The sequence below is a fragment of the Corylus avellana genome, chromosome 9 (genome assembly GCF_965113065.1).
Source record: "Corylus avellana chromosome 9, dhCorAvel1.hap1.2, whole genome shotgun sequence".
Taxonomy (NCBI): Eukaryota; Viridiplantae; Streptophyta; class Magnoliopsida; order Fagales; family Betulaceae; genus Corylus; species Corylus avellana.
Window position 1 is genome coordinate 22168578 of NC_142498.1, and position 18136 is coordinate 22186713.

The following is an 18136-nucleotide window of genomic DNA, read 5'->3' on the forward strand; positions in this document are numbered from 1 at the left end:
CTAACTCATTTAGAATAGTGCCAAGTATTTATAAACATTTAAAAGACATATTAAATTTAGTCTAAGTTAGTAAACTGTTATTAATGAAGTTAAAAATTTAATGTACGTTTTATATGTTTATCTAGACTTGACACTATTTTAAATGAGTTGGATATTTCCTCTAGACCGGTTTGAAAGAAATTTATATCTTTATAAAAGTTATTCTATTTCTTTAGAGGAATGCTAGATGTCAATATTTTTCTCATATTTAGCATATATTCCTTTACAATCAACCATTAGATTTGTGGACTTATATGGATCTCACATAAGTCAATGATAGACTCCACAAAACTAATAATTAATTGTAATAGAATATGAGCTAAATATGGGAAAGTTATTGACCCATAACATTTCTCATTTCTTTATAATATCAAATCATTTTAATTACTCTTGGGACCAACAATAAAATGCAAATCACATAAATCAAATACAGCAAATTAGGCAATAGCGACGCCCGAATGACCATATTTGCTTCTTTTGAAAGATAGGAAGTAAAACTAGTGTATCTCCTGAACCTGACTCATACCATACACTAAGGAAACAAGCATAGTCAGTACAATTTTACAGAAGAATAGAATAAGAAACAAGCAAAGCATTCACCTTTTCCACCAGAGGCACCAATAGCTATGCGTTCACCAGGCTTGAATAATTGGTTCTACACAATTACCTGATGGATCTCTTCCTCAAAGACCTCATAGAAACACTCCCTGCAAATCTTCACAGAGATTTAATACTTTCAGCCCTACCATCATACGACTTTTTTCGCATAAAATATCCACATAAATGTATGCACCCTAAACCCTAAACCCTATTCACACTAACCAAGTGGAAAGCAATAAGTAATTAGCGGAGTTCAAATACGGCTTCCCTCCAATTAGATAATTATTATCAATGAAGAATAAATAAAGGCAGCTTTATTATAACATTCTATTTATTGAGACGACTTTGCATATGGTTGCAAAATCTATTTTGCCATGGAGATTGTAAGGTTAAAGTCATTGTTTGTCACCTTTTTTTTTTTTTTTTTGGTTACATAACCATATCATGTTTGTGCACCGACTAATTGAGGTTGATAAAGATCTTATTCGTGTGCAAGAAAGGGAGGGCGTCATAACGTTGCATTTTAGTAGTTCAAACAGGAAACTTTAAGCTTTTGATCAATTTTTTAGATATTTGCCCTACATCTATTAAAAATGTAATAATTGAAGGAAATGTTGTTCTTCAATTTTTAGAAATTTGGACCATACATTTTTTTTTTTTAATTTTTAATTTTTATGAATATAGTACTGCATTGGGTAACATAGTCAGTGGTATAATAACTATTCATTCACACCAGCGTAGTCTATAACATAATAGCATTACTCTGTAATAGTTGATTACTATTAGAGCATTGCATCTGGCTTAGTAATTTTAGCTAAAAAAATTAATTTTTATATTTTAATTATTTTTTTAAATCTCTTACATCATGCTCTTTATTTTCAGTATTTCATTTAAAGTATGTTTTCTTTTATTTACTTTCACTATTTTCAAAGTGGAGAAAATTACATCTGGCTTAGTAATTCTAGCTAAAAAAATAAATTTTTTTTTTATTTTTTATTTTTTTTAAAGCCCTTGCATCACGCTCTTTATTTTCAGTATTTCATTTAAAATATGTTTTCTTTTATTTACTTTCACTATTTTCAAAGTGGAGAAAATTAGATTAAATTTTTTTTTATTAGTTTAATTTATGCACTGTTGAGATACTGCGCTAGCACCATAACAGTTAGCCATTCTTTTAGCTTTTTTTTTTGGCTGATTGTTAGTTGTTACTACATGCTAACAAAAAATAACCTTTAGGTAGCCCAATAATGCTCTTAGGTCCAAAACTAATTTGCGCAAAAAATAACCCTTGTTTATTAAACCCTTGTCTTTCTTTTGTTTTTCACTGTCAAAACAAAAACGCTAACCTAAGCTTCAAAACTATATTCACCTTTAGGTAGCATCATTATACTCTTTTAAACAAAACATCCACTAAAAAGCATTAACAAAGCGATAAAAGACCGTAAAAATGGTTATTGGTGAATGGTGATGCTTTTTTGAGTGGTAGCAGACAAGGATTGGCCTATATGCGACTTTTGAACTATTGCAAATATGTGCACAACAACTCTCCACATTCATTTCACACCCACACCGGCAACTAACATGTTTTAAGTGGTTTCTTATTTCAGTCACTTAAAAAAATTAAAAAAAACGTCTAACAAGTGTAAAATGAGTGTAGATTAGCGTGGCTACGCAAATATTAGAACTAGGCAGCAGCTGCTACGCTGCATTTGCAGCGCACACAATAAAATCTTGAAGACCAACGAGCATAAGGCTAGAGATATTGCTGTTACAGGCTTACAGCCATGCATCATATCTCTTTGGTCCTCAAAAGTTGTTTGATAGACTATGAACCAGATGCTAGTCTGTAACAAGCAGATCATCTATAACTTAAAAGCACATCATATTTTGCAAACCTACATTGTACAATGATTTCCGAGTAACCTACAGTGTACCAGCAAACCTAACCATTCTATAATGCTCACAATGATTTCCCGCAAGCCACAAACATGCCCGCCCATTTGGGATTGGGGGGCTTTAGTTAGAGGTTGTCCTGCCCAGAGTCGCCCGGAAGTCGTTGACAAATGTTGCGTCGTAACATTTCCATATATTCCTGCACAAACCAAAACAAATCTCATGAGCTCATGAACAACATATGCAAACAAGGAAATTCATAGCTTTTAAAGCAGTCAAATGAGGGAGTCATAGCTTCTAAAACAATCAGATCAAGAAGTAACGTGAGTGCAATCACTATTAAGTGGGTTAAAGCTGCATGGCAATGCAAAGTGCAGCTCATTGTGCTTCCAGTCATCTCTCCCTTCCCCTTCCCCTTTCCAAAGGCAAAATATTCAAGCTCAAATTGATTTTGAGTTCACAAAGTCAACATTTGGACACTTACATTAGCAAGATCTTCTTCGCTGCACAACTCATCCACAAGATCTCTGGAATCACTTCCGCTACCAGATAATTGGACTGCATTTTCAGCTACAGAGCGGAAAACATCTCCTGGTGGATTCAGGTGCTCAATCCTCTGAGCCACTGGTTGAAGGTCGATCTGAAAAAAAAAAATGGTATGTTAACACATAAAATGGAAGCATCTACAGAAATCAATTAAAAGCCAAAGAAAAGAGCAAGACCAAACACTAGTTCTTTATAAATACCAGCAAGACCAAATCGATGCAGAAATACAGGACATTATAAAATACAGATTTTTATAGGCAAAGTACGAAATTTTACTTTTAAGCACCAAAGCCCACAAAACAATAATCATGACAGCATATAATAATATCAAAAGTGATGATGTTAACATAATTTAATTAGTCCTAAATACTTTACAGATTTGAATTCCATGACTTGGTATGTCAATAGAAGTGCTCCATAACTGAAACATGTCAATGGGACGATGAACGATATGAAACAGTTCAATGAGGTAGCCATCTAAAATCAAATCAAGGTATTGCAGTAGAGATTTTTGACAAAGCCATGGCAATAAAAGTTAGACGCACATGCAAAACAAGCCCAGTTAGTAGATTTGACTGACTGCCTCCAAGGAGTAATGAATGTAACAGAGCAAAAAAGGACAAAAATTTCTCACAAACTAGCCTCTAAAAGTAACATGTCTTCAGCATGTGAGAAACACATTTTTTTTAAGAGCATGCATTAATCACATGCTTTACACATGTCGCTTTTAGAAGCTGGACTGTAGGAAACTCTACAAACTAGTTCCTACAAAACAAACTGGTTTGTAAGAAATTTCTGTAGAAAAAAAAAAAAAATACAATTCTTTAGTGAATGTGTGCATATCAAACCTGGAAGTTTTGTTCATTTTGTTTGTCATCACTGCTCAGCCTCTCATTATACCGTGATGGTGGTTCAGCTTCAACAGCAGAAAAAAGTTGAGAGGGGGTTGACCTACCGCTGAGGGCTTGGGATACAATGGGCATCATCTGTTGGAACATCCTAGGCAAATCAAGGCCACCACCTTGGCCTCTTCCGTGCCCTGCAAACATGTTTCCTAGATCTTGCGTGTCGACCTGTTGAACAATTTGATTGACTGTATTCCTCATCTGTGGGCTCTGAGTCAACTGTTGCAACATATTCCTAAATACATCAGGAGAGACAACCCCAGTTTGCTCTGAAACACCTGTCACCAAACCATTCAAAGCAGGACTTTGCAGAACCTGGGACATCAAATTTGCCATATCAATCTGGCCATCGGAACCTTGTGCTCCCAGAGGTCTACTGTCCATGACCTGCCCAACTGCAGAGGGTAGTTGTCCCTGGGACCGCTCATTTGCATTCATACTACTTACAGCAGAGCTATGAGATGCTAGAGATTGCAAAATCTGTTGGCCACTCGTCCTAATCCGCTGATTTTCATCAACAGAAGCACTGGTTGTACCACTGTCACCACCAGTGACCTTTTTTTGTTGCATGCCCCGTCTCTGATTGCATTAATAATACATGGATTTAGTAAGACTATGGAACACATGATGCTCGATCATGTCACCAAAAGCACCCGAAAACTAAGAATATACCTATAGCCTACTACTTAATATGAAATATAAAATAAATTAAATTGAAACCAAGCAAAGTGGCACATGGCACACATGGTCATTCAATACAGAGAACCAAGCCTGAGGGAGAATAGTCAAGTACTAATTTGAAAATATACAAACTCAAGCCAATAGGTTTAACATTTGACTAAAACCAATCAAGACCCAATATACAACCCAATATACAACAGGCATCTAGAATGCAAAATACAATTATGACATATTTAGAAAATAAAGAAGTTACATTTTGTAAAATTTATGTTACCAAACAATGTTTTCTGTACATTAAACTAATAAAAAGAGCATAACAAGTAAAACCGGAACAAGAGAAAAGCATTTATCTTAACATTAAGTGGAAAAATGGCACAAATAAAGCAAAAGGACAGACTAATTATATAAGACACTTCTTTTTTTTGATAACTAATTGGCCACAAGGAGAAGAAGAGAGGAGGTTCAAACTAGTGACCTTCGGAGATGTGGTCCCTAGCCGACTGAACTACCCCTTGGGTTATATAAGACAAAAAAAATTTAAGGTCCAAGTCTTACATGTAAAGTTCCTTTTCAGTTATTATGAATGTTTTACCTATTCTATAAAGAACATAGATTGTTCAGTTCCTCCCTTTTGGGGAAAAAAAAACATACAACAATTTTGAGTCAAACATCCTGTCATCTAGCGAAGCATTTTGGAGTTACATGCAAGCTCAAAAAATGTAAGCTACCTGACCTCGCAATTTAGCACAAAAATAAGCATTCACATAATTCTATCAACACCACTAGCATTGCAGTCAAAGACAACGGGAGGAGGACTGATCCAACAGTAAGTCCTAGATGTCCACTTCTAATAAAACGTTGAAACATTACGCCAAGTAAACCACATGTAAAGTTGAAAATATAGCAATACTTTACAGAGAGATTTGACATATTAAATAACTTTAAATAAGTTCTTGAATACAATATTAATAACAATACATAATTAGCTTACCTTACGTTCCAAACCTCCCAGCCCTAATCCAATTGGAACAGCTTTGGCACCCTCAGTTGTATCATGCTTCTGATCAAATCTCAGAGCATTTTCTGGTACATCTTCCGACTTTGCTGCAGTTCCTCCACTCAAACAACTCAGGGAACTTCCAGAGGAGTCAGAAACATCTTTCAAGCCAGTTGAAGCATCATTATTACTTAATTGGTCAAATCCAAGCTGGTGTTGGTTAATCAATAAATCAGTACAAGATTCAAACAATAATTAAAAAAAACAAGTAGGAATACAATCCCCGTGTTGTGCACAAAATATACCTTCTGACCTTCACTTTCAGGTGTGCACCCAGGCACGGATGCACCTGATTCCCCAACTCTGTTGACTGAGTTGACTGTCGTGGTATTTGGCTGTTCAATCCCTACATCACTACGTGCACCAGATTCGACAGATGAATTTTGAACACTTGTCTCTGCTTGACCTGCATACAGAAAGAACAGCTTGGTGAGCTGAGTAGCATTATGTCTATCACCATCTGACACTACATGGGTTCAGTATAAATTAAACAATTAAAAAAATAAATGACTAGCTACCTGACAAAACCATGCTCTCTCCTTGCAAATTACCAACAAAATTCCGAATTCGTGAATTGACTTCAGATATAACAGAGGATAGTGAAACAGAGTCAGCAGGCCGCTGTGAAACAGAAACACCTAGACCAGGTTGTGCAACACCAGAACTTGCAACGCCAGTAGGACGTGATGGGACAGCCGTTGCAAATACATTTCTCATAGGTAGCACCCTTGTTGCACCTGAATCACCAGAACCAGCAGCACTACGATGTTCTCCTTGCATTCCTTCCACATTACTTGCCCTTGCACCAACCGCTGAAACAATTGGAGCGAGCGAAGTACCTGATATTTAATAGCATCAAATCACCATATAGAAGGTGCGCCATGCAGATTGGTACAAAAAAATTCGTTTTTCTATGAGTAAAAAAAAAAAAAAATCTATTAGAGAAAACAGTTTCTTACCAGCATGTATATGAATGTTTATGTGCCTTGGAGCATTCCCAATACCAACGGGACCAAAAGTCACAGGATTTGATTGAGGAACAGAACCACCAAAGAGGGAGCTGGTTTGAAGAGGAAAAGGCTGCAAGTAATACAAGATGGCCAATGCATAATTGACATAACCAAGCCAGTCGTTTAGAAGTCATACCTACTAGGGTTTACATAAGATAAGATTAACCAAGCTAATCTGCTTTCAATTAGACTTCATAAAGCATCAGCCTTAGCATGAACTGGTCTTATAGAGTTTCAGGAGAAAATACTATTATTGCTGAATACAAATTACTTAAGAGACGAATGATACAGTCAAGGCCTATCACGACAACTAATGCGAATAAGTTACTTACAATGTCTCTACTTTAACTTCGCAATAATCTATTGATGATCAGCCTTACACATATCTGGCATATTCAACAATTTCCTAACCTAGTCAAAATGAACGAGTACTTGAAATGCTTAATGTTATGTAAATGAATTGATAAAGTGTGCAGTCATTGACAAACCTGAACCATTATAGGATTAGGTCCTGATGGAGATATATAAACTGCAGGTCCAGCATTTAAAACATATTCTGCCTGCAAATTGAACAACTAGAATTATAAATGCTTTCTACTCATAAATGAACTAAAGCACATAGGAAGGATAAGACCCATACAGGAGACTGTCCCATTCGCAGTGTCAAAATTGTGCGGCCAAGCTCAAGAAGAAGAGCACCTAAATGCTGCATTGCAAGCCCAAATTGCATTGATTCTGTCTGTATTTGGCCCCTTATGGAAGGATCAGAAGAAGACCCCTCTTGCTCCAAGCGTCCTGCAATATGCTACGATGTTGCAGCAAGTTACAAGTAGAATGCAATCAGAGAAAATACGGTAAACAAATATTAAACTGGAACATCTTAGTGGACCCCAAACTTGTTGAGTTACACCTCAAAGCAATAAGAACTATATATGAAAAACAAAATAGGACAGAATTCATCATTTCAAAATGTGTTATTTAGGAATCACTGAATAATTAATGTATCATCACATTAAAACATTCTACACTTCTACTTAAAGAAAGTGCAGTTATATAACCCAAGCTATGAATTAATTTTCTCCACAACTTAACTGCAAGTATCATTAACGACCAAAACTCTTGTGCACTAATTCATTAAGGATCATGTGTCTGCATCACAATGAAGCATGTAACATGTATGGCATACAATGAGCTGGTTGAGAATATGCTTCATAATGTATACCGAAATCATTGGCTACACTTAAATTAACCCAGTGGGTGGATGCAGATGACTCAGGACCAGAAAGAGACTCCTATGGATTAAAGTATGTAGCCCAGGGCCTTCTCATGATTTGATTCATGTTTAAAATTTGAATTGCAATATAATTTCTCTGTTCATAGAACCTAAAATGCAATGTAAACTATGTAAAAAGAGGACCTATTCCACATTCAGAGATTAAAACTTGACAAGTCATTTGTTGGTTTCTCCATATTGCCAGTTCTTTGATGCCACAAGCAAGCACATTTAGTAGTATCCCCTTTGAAGCCAAAAACACAGGTTATAGCCTGAGACCACTAGAAATTTTGGTCCGGGAACAATTTCTCAAGGTAATTTAAGAGGTTATTACCATCTAACAGGATTTTATCTAAGTTTATGTAAAGGGTAATCTGGTAATTTATGCAACCGGACAGCTGCTGCATGAGTGGAACTAGGGTCTATTACATACTAATAGGTCTCTATCATGTAAAACTACTTGTCTCAAACTTTCTAAAAGATTATAGGTTGTAATTAAGACACTAGTCCCAATAATGAAAGTATCGGGAATCCATTCAGAGTTCTTATCACTGACATATATTTCTAAGAATTTCAGAGTGGGTCTACTGAACGAAAGAAATAATGAAGTCTCTTCGCTCTTTCCCTCATTAAAAAATGTTCCAAAAGTTGCTGAAAATCGTAAAGGCTAAAAAGTTGCTCTCATCCACAAAAGAGTTATATATCCAACAAGATAGAGGGGTTGGCTACGTGCCCAGCAGCCGAGGGTGGCCGCCTAAGTTTTCTTTCTTTCTTTTTTTCTTTTTCTTTTTTTTTTTTTTAATTTAAACCACCCTAATTTTATAATTTTTTGGTTTTGTTTCTTTATGTTTTGGAAACACTTCTCATGGTTTTTGCTTTTTAGAAAGACTAACATTAAAAACCATATTTTTATCCCACAGCTATCCTACAATGCTAATGTAGCAGTCCCAACCAACCATTAGATTAGTTCTTGTTAAAAACACTTACCAAGCATACACTAAGTTTTTTTAGAAATAATGAGTATAATCTAACACAAAGCCCAAAAAGAGGTAGACAACTAAATATACACAAAACAAAATTCTGATGCAAGACTTGAATATTAGAGGTCAAAAACCCAGGAGGAAGGAAACAAAACCACCAAAAAAGAAAAGTAAAATTGTATGCATTCTGATATAGTGATTACAGATAGTGCAGCGACAGCATGACCACTGAGAAGTCGTTCCGCCTGACGCAGGACAATGCTCAATGATTCAGGTGTTCGCAACCCTTGTGCATTCGTAGGTAATTCTACCCTTGGTAGATTACCAGTGTTGGTTGAAGATGGCTGATAACCTACATCACGGAGAACTGGTTAATTTTCTGCAGTTATTTGCAACTACAAGATTAGAAGGCGTTTTGGAATAATCACCATTTTGTGACAGTGTATGCTCCATGCGATTCATAAACTCGGAAAGAGTGCTCAAAGAATCAGGAATAGGCTGAAATGGGAAAAATAATTATATATTTAACAACAGTTAAATGCAAAATGTAAGTGGAACGTCAACAATGGAATATGTCACTACCACTTGAAGGGAAGGAACAGGTACTGCTGCTGCAGCCATAGGGATTTGCACAACTTGAGGTAAAGATTGGAATGGTTGACTAGGAAATGCCTGCCCAGACTGTGCTTGATTTCCTACCTGGGGCTGACCTCCAACGTTACCATGTGTCCCTTCTGTTTCATTTCCTTGAGGAGCCTGACCAAGAGCATATGGGTTTAAAAAAAGAAAAAGTAAAAAAAAGAAGAAGACATTTGCATGCTTTACATGAGAACAAAAGTCAATTAACCCTTAATAGGGTCAAATTTTCTTTAACTTTAAAGTCCCTAATGACAGAGAAGCTTAGTCAAAACCGCTGCCAAATCACAGTTTCTTCTCATGACCCCAAGGCAACTCCAGTCTTAAATTCATCAGATGTTAGTTGCCATCCAAATCATGTGGCTCCAAATATGCTTAATATGTTACCTTACTTATCAAAAAAATTACCTTAAGTTATAGGCAAATACAAAACTATGAGTAGCTAAAATAGAAAGAGAGAATATGCCCAATAGCAGATGATCCATTATCAAGTCCTATCATGTACGCAGAAGAAAGATTAAAGAGCATACTACAGTCAATACTAATGTGGAGTAGATAAGACAAAGGTGAGTACGCAATTTATACCTATCAAACTAAAACAAGGGAGGAGGAGGTAATGCAAAAGCTATAAGTTCAGCATTCCTTTACTTCAACAAAGTGTTATGCAGTCAACAAGTAAAGAGGAATTTGAGATGTTAAGATAAGTTAATGGATGTGACATGAATAATATTTACAGCCAGTGGATAGGATTAATGTAGTTCAAACAGGGATTGCAACGAAGATAAAAATACCACAAATGAGATAAAATAAGGTAGCAAGAAAAACAAATTCATAAAAGAACCTCAAAAGAGTCTTATCATTAACATGACTCATGAAACCAAACCTGTAGGTTGTAATTCTAGAAGTTGGCTATAGAAAATGCTTACAATTTTAACACACATGCATTACTTACCAAATTAGAGTACTGTGGGACACCGGTACCAACAGAAGTAGTCTGGCCACCAAGTCCAATAGAATTTAAAACAGCCCCTATAACCTGCAATTCATACAAAAAGGCAAAATGCCTTCCGGCAAACTTATCAACATGAACTAATATACAAATTAAAGCAAGACTGAGAGCAAAAACACTCACTCGGGAAAGGTCAGGAACCATGCCTTCACCTTGATCCCCTACATTAAAGGTCCCAAGAACTACACTATGCGAAATTTGCCCAACACGATTACGAGGATTGCCAGTACCGGCATCACTTCCTGCTAACTCGAGAAAAAACCACTATTAGTTTAACTTGCAATTGACTATTTTCACTTTTTAGAAATTTCCAAACCCAATATACAGCACAAGCAACATAATCCCGAAAGCAACCTCTATTTCCATTATCCCCAGTAGTCTCTCCAGAACCTGTACCAGATGAAGGTTGTGACTGTGCTGGCTGCCTTTCTACCAAATGCAATGTATGCCCATTTTCCACATCTACAACCAATTAAGGAACTACTTCTGGAACAAAGCCATAAATTGCTCGGCTGCATAAAATGAACCAATTCTACAAACAATGAAGACTGGCAACATAACCACAGACAATAAGATTTACACAGCCCCAGTATGCACAAAACTTAATACATGAAAGATAAACTAAACTAAATCACAACTAAATGGAATTTGGAGGAGAAGAACAAAAGACCAACTTTTTTCCAAGTACTGTCAGCCAACTTGTATTCACAAACACAGAGATTTGCCAGTGATCATCCAAGCCCTTTATAAACCATATAATTAGGACTTGACCGGTACCAAAAAGAAGAAGAAGAAGAAGAAGAAGAAGAAGAAGAAGAAGCTAAATTCTATATAGCTATATGACTTTGACTTATTATGGTTCTCCTGATCTTAAATGTTTGGGTCTCCAGCAGCGAGTGCTTTTTTAAAAAGGAACCCCATATAAACTCCTACTAACAACTGATATTGCATCTTCTGAAAACAAAAACAAAAACACATAAAAAAAAATAATAAATAAATTTTTTTTTAAAAAAAAAAAAGAGAGAAGACAAATAGGATGTTAAAAAATAATATAGCAATTAATATGGTATATTGTAAATATCCAACCAATTTCAATCGAATACACATGAAGATGAATTAATAAATGTCTGTGTGTTAGAACCACGCAATGTGATAAGTTAGTAAGTGTGTTTGGATACGATACTCAGAGAGGAGATGATCATCCTTTAAGACCCTTCCCCTGAAAATGAGCCGTTGTTGACCAACTGGGATGCCAATTTCATTGGCTATTTTCTCCTTGAATGATGAAACAGGCACCTGAAATAACTCAATAACCACAAAAGAATTACACATAAAATTTATGCAAGTCACAAATAAACCCATGCTGCCTTGCATAAAGCAAAACATAACTGTGAATAAGGTAGATTGGAACTCACATTCTTATCCACTTGAAAACTGTAAATCTGGGAATCAAGAGTCTTGATATTGAGCTGAACAATCGAATCTGAGCCTTCCCCAGAAACATTTCCAGTACTGGAACCTTCACTAGAGTACTGATCCGCCATGCTATATCAACAATGTAAGTCTAAAACACATAATTTAGTCACAGCCGTCCACAAAAATTTTATAGGAGCAGCGGAAAATACATGGCATATGTGGCATACTATAAAAACAAGATTTACTAGACAACTAATGGGTAAAAAAAGTTTATAAGGTAAGCGAAAATATTTTCAAGAAAAGCATAATCCGCAGTGTCTCACATTGAGACCCACCATAAAAAGGAATCTGAATAGCATATATATCTCATTTTAGTCCATAAAAAGGAGGAAATTCCCAACGCAACACAGCTATTTGACATTTCTTGCAGATGAACGGGGGTGCACAGCAGCATATGAAAATACATTAAGATGCCAACTTCCTACCTCCGTTTTAATAGCTACTAGTTAAACGTCCTTTTCCTCTCTGAACTTATTAACTTGTGAGAACGAACAGTTACTTTGCCCAGAAAATAGTCATTGAACTTAATAATGGATTACCACAAACATAATAATGATTCGCAACATACACATTACAAAAAGAAAGCAGATACCAAATCCACGACTCAAAATGTACATTAACTTCATTGCCCTACTTCCCACGCACTAAACTCCCATATTTTGGAACTGCAAAATGCACGTCTTTATAGTGAAACTTAAAGGTTCATTAAATGTCTCTTTTCCACTAACCCCACCACAACCACATTCGGCACATATAGGTATCACAATCGCCAACACAGACACAATGCATATGAGAAGGGAACCGCCCAAAAAAGAGAGGGATTTTAATTCCAAAATATCACTTAAATTACGCTCTCTTTCGGTTGAATGTAGATAATCTCAAAGCTACATTTCCCAGGTGTTTATAGCAAAATGAGATTATCAAACCCTAATGCTCAAAAACCACACGAATGCACATACTCTAGCCTAACGTTTGTCTCAAATCCAGAATCCAACCCTATCATTACAGAGCAGCCAAGTCTTTTACGAAAACAATCCAATAAAAAAAAATTCAAAAATATAAACAATTCAACAACTAGAAAATCAAGAAACAAATCCTGAAAATCTTAGCCACAATCAACTCTTGCGAGCATTTCTAGTTCAACACGCTGCCAATCGCGGTAAATATATCCAATAATCGAATTAGAGATTATAGGAAAATTCGCAGAGAACAAAAAAAATTGTGTGTGAGAGAGAGAGAGAGAGAAAGAGGGAGGAGATTGTAATCGAACCTTGTTGGCGCGGATGGCCGGGAATGAATCGGAGAGTGGAGATGAGAGCAGACTTGAGAGGGTGTGGATTTGATTTGGTCGCAGAAAATGTGAAAAGGGGTGTAAGGATTACTTGGTATGTAAGTAAAGAGGAAACTTTTATTTGGGCTTGCGAGGGTTCGAGCACACGCAGAGCTAGGCTGGGTAGTCTGGTCCGTTTATGAAAGCAATTCTAGAATGATCTAGATGAAGGGCGTTACTTAATATCAATAATTAATAATAATAATAATAATAATAATAATAATAATAATAATAATAATAATAATGTATAAAACAAAGGAAAAAGAAAACACATACCGGTCGGACCATGAAAAATGCTACACACATTTATATTCTTGGAGGAAGAAGATCTTCTTTATTTTAATTGAAATTGATAATAACTGTTTTATGGTCATGATTTTGAATTTTAAAGTTCGTGCATCTAACAGTGAATATAAAATTAAATATTGGCATTTTTTTTTTTAAAAAAAAAATGTAAAATGTAAAATCAGAATTATGATCTTCTCTATTTCATTTGAACTTTAGAATATCAAGTTAGTTATAGTGGATGTATATTTTTGTCCCCTCAAAAAGTGAAAAAAAAAAAAAAATATATCCTTCCACTATAACTAACTGAATACTATCCGGTTCATTTGAACTGGAAATAATCATGTTCCGTAAAATCATATATACACTTAAATATACAAATTTATTATCAATTTTATTTAAAATGTAGAGGATCATTGTCTTACTCAGCACACTCTTACTCTCATCACTCTTTGAAATGATTTTTAAAAGTCACATCAATGAGTGTGAGAGTGGGAGTGAGAGTGTGTATATCATTAGTTCTCAAACTAATGCCCAATTTACAATGTCTTCCAAACTAAAGATTGTATCTATGTCTTCCAAACTACCAAACATTTGCAATGTTCTTTTAAATTATATATATATATATAATAAAAATAAAAAGTTGGAAGAGGGGTGGTTTGGCATTGGCCGAGCCACCCTTATGGCTATTGAGAGTGATTTGGCAACCCTAAGCTGACCCAGAGGGGTGATTTGGTTAAGGATGGCTCTTCTAGCAGAAAATATTTTAGTTTTAAATTTTAAATATGTTTATTTTTAGTTTTTCCTTCTTTTTTTTTTTTTCCAAAATTAGAAAATATAAAGGCACATACGTAGTTTTACTAAAACAAATAAAGTAAGAGAGATACGCGGAAGATACATTGTCGTACGTACCGACCTGTTTGCTTTGTCCATATTTTTTTGTTAGGGACGAGGATTTTTTTTTTTTTGTTAGGGACGAGGATTTACTAGAATTAGTTTGCTCACATTAATTTGGATGGGATTGTGAGGTTCACCCATGCAAGCAATTAAGTAAAAGGATTTTTGGATTTTGTTTTTTTAGAAAAATCCAAAAATTTGAATTTTTATTTTAAAAATATGGTAAATACTAAATAGCATTTATCGGTTTCTCCAAAATCCATTCCAATAATGGCCGAAGGAAAATTCTCTTGCCTTTGTTAATATGAAAGTCATTGCCATTTGTCTCACTCTCACATGGTCACATGGCCACCCTATTACTGTATTCATGCCAAGTGCCGCCGAGAACTCCGCGTGTCGTAGATTGTCACCTTTTAAGAGGGAAGAAGGCGAGCGAGAGAAAGACACCGCGCGAGTCTTGGACGCCATGGATGAGAATTCGTCAAGTGAAACTAGAGGGAAGCCCATTAGATGCAGAGGTAACGTACTCTTCAAGTGTCTGAAACTAATTTCTTACGTACACTTTCTTGGAAGTCTCTGAAACTGTTTCTAAATGTTTTTATATTAATTAGCTGCGGTAAGTCGCAAACGGGGTGAGCCATTGGTGATCGAGGAGATCATGCATGGTGGCGCCGCCGATGGCTCGTGAGGTTCGGGTTCGAATCATATGCACCTCCCTCTGTCAATGCGATGTCACTTTCTGGGAAATGAAGGTTGGTATCGATCCCAAACCATATTCTTTCTGAAACTCAAAACTACATGTCACTTTTCACGCATGTAAGCCAATTGATTGTGTTTGTAGGATTTTCCTGGGATTTTTCCAAGAATTCTCGGTCACGAAGCTATCGGGTACACATTCACCACACTTTCCAATTTGTCTTCTTTCTTCTTTTCCTTCTTGTTTAATTGGTGACGCCAGATATTTGATATCTGGAAAATTCATTTGCTTTGATAAATTTGAGTATAGAGTAACCGGTGGGATGATCAAAATATTGCTTCTGTAGAAAATGGTCTTAATTACATTACATTTGCATGAGAGTATATAAGTCATCTTAATCAACGTAAGCTCATTCTGTCAGCTTCTGGTGCTACCATTGCTACATGTTTTCTTTTAACAGCAATGTGAGAAATAAAAGCTTTGTTTCTCATCACCTCGGTGCTTTTCACATGTTTTATAAATTGAACTGAAGGAAGTTTTTGGAGGAAAACCCTGTCTTTTCTTACCATATCCTAGTCTTTGCCATTCCTTCATCTCAGGACCCTAAAAAGTGCTTGCCATATATTAAGCCAATGTGATAAGCTATATATGAGCATTAAAGATTATGCAGAAACATTAGATGACAAAGATCCATCATATTGTTCGGTCTTATTCAGTGTTCAAGTAAGTGTTCAAGCATTAAGGTTGTGAGAGCTGGTATTTGTTCCCACAAATTTTATGTGTTGGAGGGTTGTGGAAAGTGTGGGGGAGAATGTAGATGAAGTAACTGAAGGAGACACTATAATCCCTACATTCGTCTCAGATTGTGGAGAATGTGTAGATTGCAAATCAGAAAAGAGCAACCTATGTTCAAAACTCCCTTTCAAAATATCTCCTTGGATGCCAAGATATAAGTCCAGCAGATTCACTAACCTCAAAGGGGAGGTTGTCTATCATTTTTCAAATGTCTCAAACTTGGCTGAATATACAGTTGTAGACATTGCCCGCCCATTTAACAAAAATTGATCCCTCACTCCCTCCGAACCTGGCATGCCTCCTTAGCTAGCTGCGGAATATCAACAGGTATTAGAGTTAAAAACCCATAGTTTGAAAAACAAATGAGCCCATCCGGTTTAACTCATCAAAGGTTGGCCTTTCACATAACAATAACCTCTGTTCGATCTATCTGGGTTTTAGGGGTTGGTGCTGCTTGGAGAACAGCAAATGTGGAGACAGGATCAACCGTTGCTATTTTTGGACTGGGGTCTGTTGGATTAGCTGTACGAACTTGCAGAACTTAATTAGTATATGGATTGTTTTATCTTCTTCCTTGCATTCATCCTTGACAGGCTGTATAGAAAAAAGCTCATGGTTATCAGTTGATTTTTTAGGTAGCAGAGGGAGCTAGACTACGTGGAGCTTCTAAAATCATTGGAGTGGATGTGAACCCAAACAAATTTGAAATGGGTGACTACATTTTATTTGAGTACACTAAATTACTAATATGATCAATTTAATGTTATCAATGTTTCCAGTTAGTTATAAGTCAGATTAACCTGAAATTGATTAATATAATGGTGTAAAAAATCTTATATCATAATCAGATTCTGAGTGAGCTCTGCAAGGGTTCTTGATTTTTTTTTTTTTCTTTTAATACAGAAAAAAAAAAAAAAGAAATGGAGTCACAGACTTTATCAATGCTGGAGACACTGGAAATATAAATCTGTGAGCCAGGTCTTCTCTTATACCCCATTATTAACCTTGGGATAAACTGTTTATGCTTTGCAAACTAAACATGTTTTTGGTTGTACCATCAAAGTTATTAATGATTAATGGTTGAAATGATAAGGTTAAGATTGGCAAAGTAATGCTCTGGTTTTTTAACTGTTGGCAGTTTCTTTTCATCTCATTGGGCAGATGGTCAATGAGATAACTGGTGGAGGTGCAGACTATTGCTTTGAGTGTGTCGGATTGGGATCCCTGGTGGCCTGCTGCCGAAAGGTCTCTGTCTAGACTGTCTCTGTCTCTCTCTCTTTGCACATAGGAATCATTCAACTGAGTGACTGATTGTTGTGCGTGTGTGGTATGGTGCATTAAACAACAATTGGTAATATAATCTTCTATCTCTTTACCAGGGCTGGGGAAAAACTATTGTGTTAGGAGTGGGCCGAGTGGCCAATTAAGCCGGGCTCACATGTGGTGAGCTTTGGCACTTCTGATTTTCTTCAGAGCGGGAAAAGCCTCATGGATCCTTGTTTGGAGGGCTCAAAGCTAAATCTGATATTCCCATTCTCCTTAAATGCTACTTGGACAAGGTGATTTAACGCCACCTGGCTGTAAAGCCAAGGTGTTATTGGTAAATGCACACAGATAATTTTTTTTTTTCTTCTGTCAGGAACTGCAGCTGGATGAATTTGTTACGCATGAGGTAAGCTTTGAGGACATCATCAAAGCTTTTGGTTTACTCAATGAAGGACAAAGTCTTCGTTGTGTAATTTGGATGGACAAATGAGTAAGCTAGTTTCTATGGAATTTAATAATGGTGAAGGTTCAATGACAAGAAATAAAACTTTTGGGACTTCGCTAGCCTTCACTTTTAGCATGTGCTGTATTATTTATAGTCTATCTGTTCAAGTTTCAATGTTTGATCAAATAATAGATGTCACCACGTTTGTTAATTTGCTAAACATATCTCTTTTTTTTTTCTTTTTTTTTTTTAATTGAAAGGGTGGGAAGGGATGACCAATGTAATTTTTCTCCTTGGGCGTTACCATCGGGGTCCC

At 36.0% G+C, this 18136-nt stretch overlaps 1 protein-coding gene and 1 pseudogene across 6 annotated transcripts; one reads left to right on the forward strand and one right to left on the reverse strand.

Moving 5' to 3' along the window:
• Positions 1 to 2277: 2277 nt before the first annotated feature.
• Positions 2278 to 13568, reverse strand: LOC132189192 (Ubiquitin-like superfamily protein). 6 transcript variants are annotated; one of them, XM_059603791.2, is made up of 18 exons: positions 13376 to 13568; positions 12045 to 12174; positions 11808 to 11925; positions 10984 to 11091; positions 10753 to 10874; positions 10573 to 10656; positions 9567 to 9740; positions 9413 to 9482; positions 9188 to 9336; positions 7372 to 7536; positions 7220 to 7291; positions 6681 to 6801; positions 6240 to 6560; positions 5967 to 6127; positions 5656 to 5871; positions 3927 to 4562; positions 3017 to 3172; positions 2278 to 2731 (listed from the first exon to the last, which is right to left on the reverse strand). In XM_059603791.2, the coding sequence occupies exons 2-18, from the start codon at positions 12171 to 12173 to the stop codon at positions 2660 to 2662; spliced, it is 2874 nt and encodes a 957-aa protein (XP_059459774.2). In that variant the 5' UTR covers position 12174; positions 13376 to 13568; the 3' UTR covers positions 2278 to 2659. The 6 variants fall into 6 exon arrangements, with proteins under 6 accessions (XP_059459774.2, XP_059459778.2, XP_059459777.2 ...); XM_059603795.2 differs by having other exon boundaries at positions 10753 to 10871; positions 11026 to 11091; positions 12045 to 12193; XM_059603794.2 differs by having other exon boundaries at positions 11026 to 11091; positions 12045 to 12193.
• A 1515-nt stretch (positions 13569 to 15083) lies between these two features.
• Positions 15084 to 17865, forward strand: LOC132190406 (alcohol dehydrogenase-like 7; annotated as a pseudogene).
• The last annotated feature ends 271 nt before the right edge of the window (positions 17866 to 18136 follow it).

Bases quoted from the DNA above. Each gene is read 5' to 3' on its own strand.
- LOC132189192 (XM_059603791.2), bottom strand. From the start codon at position 12,173: ATGGCGGATCAGTACTCTAGTGAAGGTTCCAGTACTGGAAATGTTTCT. The intron at 11,092-11,807 runs GTATCCAAACAC...AATTGGTTGTAG, and splicing joins TCATCTCCTCTCTGAGTATC to ATGTGGAAAATGGGCATACA. The intron at 9,483-9,566 runs GTAGTGACATAT...TTCCCATTTCAG, and splicing joins CTGTTCCTTCCCTTCAAGTG to CCTATTCCTGATTCTTTGAG.